The 3,707-nt window shown below is 36.6% G+C and overlaps 1 protein-coding gene across 1 annotated transcript; it reads left to right on the top strand.

Annotated features, from left to right (window-relative positions):
- Positions 1-1,282: 1,282 nt before the first annotated feature.
- LOC133297443 (agamous-like MADS-box protein AGL82) lies at positions 1,283-1,633 on the top strand. Its single transcript, XM_061496587.1, has one exon. It carries the CDS (start codon positions 1,283-1,285, stop codon positions 1,631-1,633), a length of 351 nt encoding a protein of 116 aa, XP_061352571.1.
- Positions 1,634-3,707: the final 2,074 nt, after the last annotated feature.

The raw sequence follows: 3,707 nt of genomic DNA, 5'->3' as shown, positions 1-3,707 counted from the left end.
AGGATCGAAATCTTTGGAGGGAGAAATCACTCTCCACAAAGCTTCTCACTCAAAACTAAGCTAGGATTTGGGATGAGGGAAGGATTCTCTACGTTTTTAGCTTTGGAATGGATGAATTTGGTTGAGATATGATGGAGCTAGGGTTTGGACCACCCTCCCTCTTCTCCTTCTCTTCTTATCCTCCTCTTCTTTCTTTCTTTCTTTCTTTCTTGTGGCTCGACGAGTTGGGGAAGGGATTTGGGTTCTTTTTTTGTTGCTTGGTCACTTAACATATGTTAAGTGGCTTTAAGCAGGTATTGGTTCATCTATCTATTCAACCCCATTAATTACCAAACTTTACCCAAATGTCTGGAATATTTTTCTAGGAATATTTCCACTTTCATCTTTATATTTTGGGTACTTTTGCCTACACCCATTTATACCCCTTAATTTTCACTGAGTACACTTTTTATCTCAAAAGTGACCCCAAATCACTTAATTAGGCCCTATACTTAATTTTACTTACTAATACATGCTTAATTACTTAATTGAAAGTAATTAATTAAATTATTTAAGTTAGAGGTGTTATACCTTGCGCTACTCTTAAACTACTTTCTCATTGACTCTCACAGCACAGTTTGAGTTCCCTGCCGGTGTTGGAGGTACGACTTCTGCATTTTTACACTTACAACATTTACATGGTCGTTTTTTCTTATTCTAATAATATTTTCAAATTCTTTCTTTTTAATTCTGTTCTATTTTATTCTATTTCCATTAGAAAAAAAAACACAAATTCTTTCTTTCTTTCTTGGAACCTGAATTTCATAGTCAAAAGAGTTTGATAGGCTAAAACTTAGATTATATAAAAGTCTTGGTTTCTTGATGATTTGAGACGCTCTTCTCCCTTTGAATAGTTACTTCTCTTAAAAGATCTTGTTTTTCACTTACCAATAACCATGGCCATGTCTGCTTCTTCGTTCCTTCGCCCTCTCCATCAAATACAATTCCAAAGAACCTTTCTTTTTTGAACTGTTGATAATGCAACGTGTGACAGTTTAACAGAATCTACCTCTGAGACCTGAAACCCAAGAAAATTAAGGAATATATAAAGTTTTTTTTTCTGCGCATGGAATGGACGACTTCTTGATAATGTTATAATAGCTCAAGAAGTTGTCCATTGATAACTATTATAACATTATCAGAGCCATTGATCTAAAAATTATCGAGCTCTAACATCAAGTACTGTATGATTGATAACTTTTTGTATATATATATATATGTGTGTGTGTGTGTGCTGTAGGACATGGGCCGTTCAAGGACAACCTTCAAACGTATTCCAAATGATAAAGCTCGAAAAGAAACTTTCATGCAGAGAAGGAAGGGACTAATGAAGAAAGTATCCGAATTTTCAACTATGTGTGGAGTTGAAGCTTGCTTAATTGTGTATGATGAGAATGGGGATGCTCAACCTATGACTTGGCCCCGAGACCCTATAAAGGCACACTCTATCATTGAAAAGTATGAGCGTCAAAAAAATAAGAAACCCCTCAAGGCCTTTGATCTTGAAGACTTTTTCAAGAATAAGAAGAACATGGTTGAAGCTGAGATTTCCAGAGTGAATAAAGATATCTTGAAGACAAAGTATCCAACTTGACATCCAAGCTTCATCAACTTAGGAGAGGAGCAGCTGGAGGATTTCATTGCTATGTTGGATGATAAGATTGGAGCTTGTGATCAGAGAATTAACATGCTAAAGAATGAGCATAAAAGTGAAGCCAACGTCTGTTTCATTCAAAACATGGCTCAGAAGACTGGTTCTTCGTACCCTAGCTAACTCAATTACATGGAGATTATATCTGAAAGCCAACATATCCCTATCCCTGCTTCTCTTATGAAGCAACTCAATAATGGGAACATCATTAATGCTATGTTTGGTTCTAATAATGGAGTTTGTAATCAGAGAATTGACATGCTAAAGAATGAGCATAAAAGTGAAGCCAACGTCTGTTTCATTCAAAACATGGCTCAGAAGACTGGTGCTTCGTATCCTAGCCAACTCAATTACATGGAGATTATATCTGAAAGCCAACATATCCCTATCCTTGCTTCTCCTTTGAAGCAACTCAATAATGAGAACATCATTAATGCTATGTTTGGTTCTAATAATGGAGTTTGTGATCAGAGAATTGACATGCTAAAGAATGAGCATAAAAGTGAAGCCAACGTCTATTTCATTCAAAACATGGTTCAGAAGACTGGTGCTTCGTATCCTAGCCAACTCAATTACATGGAGATTATATCTGAAAGCCAACATATCCCTATCCCTGCTTCTCCTATGAAGCAACTCAATAATGGGAACATCATTAATGCTATGTTTGGTTCTAATAATGGAGTTTGTAATCAGAGAATTGACATGCTAAAGAATGAGCATAAAAGTGAAGCCAACGTCTGTTTCATTCAAAACATGGCTCAGAAGACTGGTTCTTCGTATCCTAGCCAACTCAATTACATGGAGATTATATCTGAAAGCCAACATATCCCTATCCCTGCTTCTCCTATGAAGCAACTCAATAATGGGAACATCATTAATGCTATGTTTGGTTCTAATAATGGAGTTTGTGATCAGAGAATTGACATGCTAAAGAATGAGCATAAAAGTGAAGCCAACGTCTGTTTCATTCAAAACATGGCTCAGAAGACTGGTGCTTCGTATCCTAGCCAACTCAATTACATGGAGATTATATCTGAAAGCCAACATATCCCTATCCTTGCTTCTCCTATGAAGCAACTCAATAATGAGAACATCATTAATGCTATGTTTGGTTCTAATAATGGAGTTTGTGATCAGAGAATTGACATGCTAAAGAATGAGCATAAAAGTGAAGCCAACGTCTGTTTCATTCAAAACATGGCTCAGAAGACTGGTGCTTCGTATCCTAGCCAACTCAATTACATGGAGATTATATCTGAAAGCCAACATATCCCTATCCCTGCTTCTCCTATGAAGCAACTCAATAATGGGAACATCATTAATGCTATGTTTGGTTCTAATAATGGAGTTTGTAATCAGAGAATTGACATGCTAAAGAATGAGCATAAAAGTGAAGCCAACGTCTGTTTCATTCAAAACATGGCTCAGAAGACTGGTTCTTCGTATCCTAGCCAACTCAATTACATGGAGATTATATCTGAAAGCCAACATATCCCTATCCCTGCTTCTCCTATGAAGCAACTCAATAATGGGAACATCATTAATGCTATGTTTGGTTCTAATAATGGAGTTTGTGATCAGAGAATTGACATGCTAAAGAATGAGCATAAAAGTGAAGCCAACGTCTGTTTCATTCAAAACATGGCTCAGAAGACTGGTGCTTCGTATCCTAGCCAACTCAATTACATGGAGATTATATCTGAAAGCCAACATATCCCTATCCTTGCTTCTCCTATGAAGCAACTCAATAATGAGAACATCATTAATGCTATGTTTGGTTCTAATAATGGAGTTTGTGATCAGAGAATTGACATGCTAAAGAATGAGCATAAAAGTGAAGCCAACGTCTATTTCATTCAAAACATGGCTCAGAAGACTGGTGCTTCGTATCAGAGAATTGACATGCAAAATGAGCTTCATAGTGAAGCCAACTTCAGTATTATAAAAAATATGGTTCATGAGAGTGCTGCCTCTTGTCTAGCCAGTTTTATACAAGATATGGCTCAAGAGTGTGCTA

The sequence above is a fragment of the Gastrolobium bilobum genome, unplaced genomic scaffold, assembly GCF_033153095.1.
Source record: "Gastrolobium bilobum isolate Gb01-03AN ecotype WA unplaced genomic scaffold, APGP_CSIRO_Gbil_v1 utg25662, whole genome shotgun sequence".
Classification (NCBI taxonomy): domain Eukaryota; kingdom Viridiplantae; phylum Streptophyta; class Magnoliopsida; order Fabales; family Fabaceae; genus Gastrolobium; species Gastrolobium bilobum.
Note: the sequence above shows the minus strand (reverse complement) of the source record. Positions and strands in the feature narration are given on the sequence as shown.

Bases quoted from the DNA above. Each gene is read 5' to 3' on its own strand.
- LOC133297443 (XM_061496587.1), top strand. From the start codon at position 1,283: ATGGGCCGTTCAAGGACAACCTTCAAACGTATTCCAAATGATAAAGCT.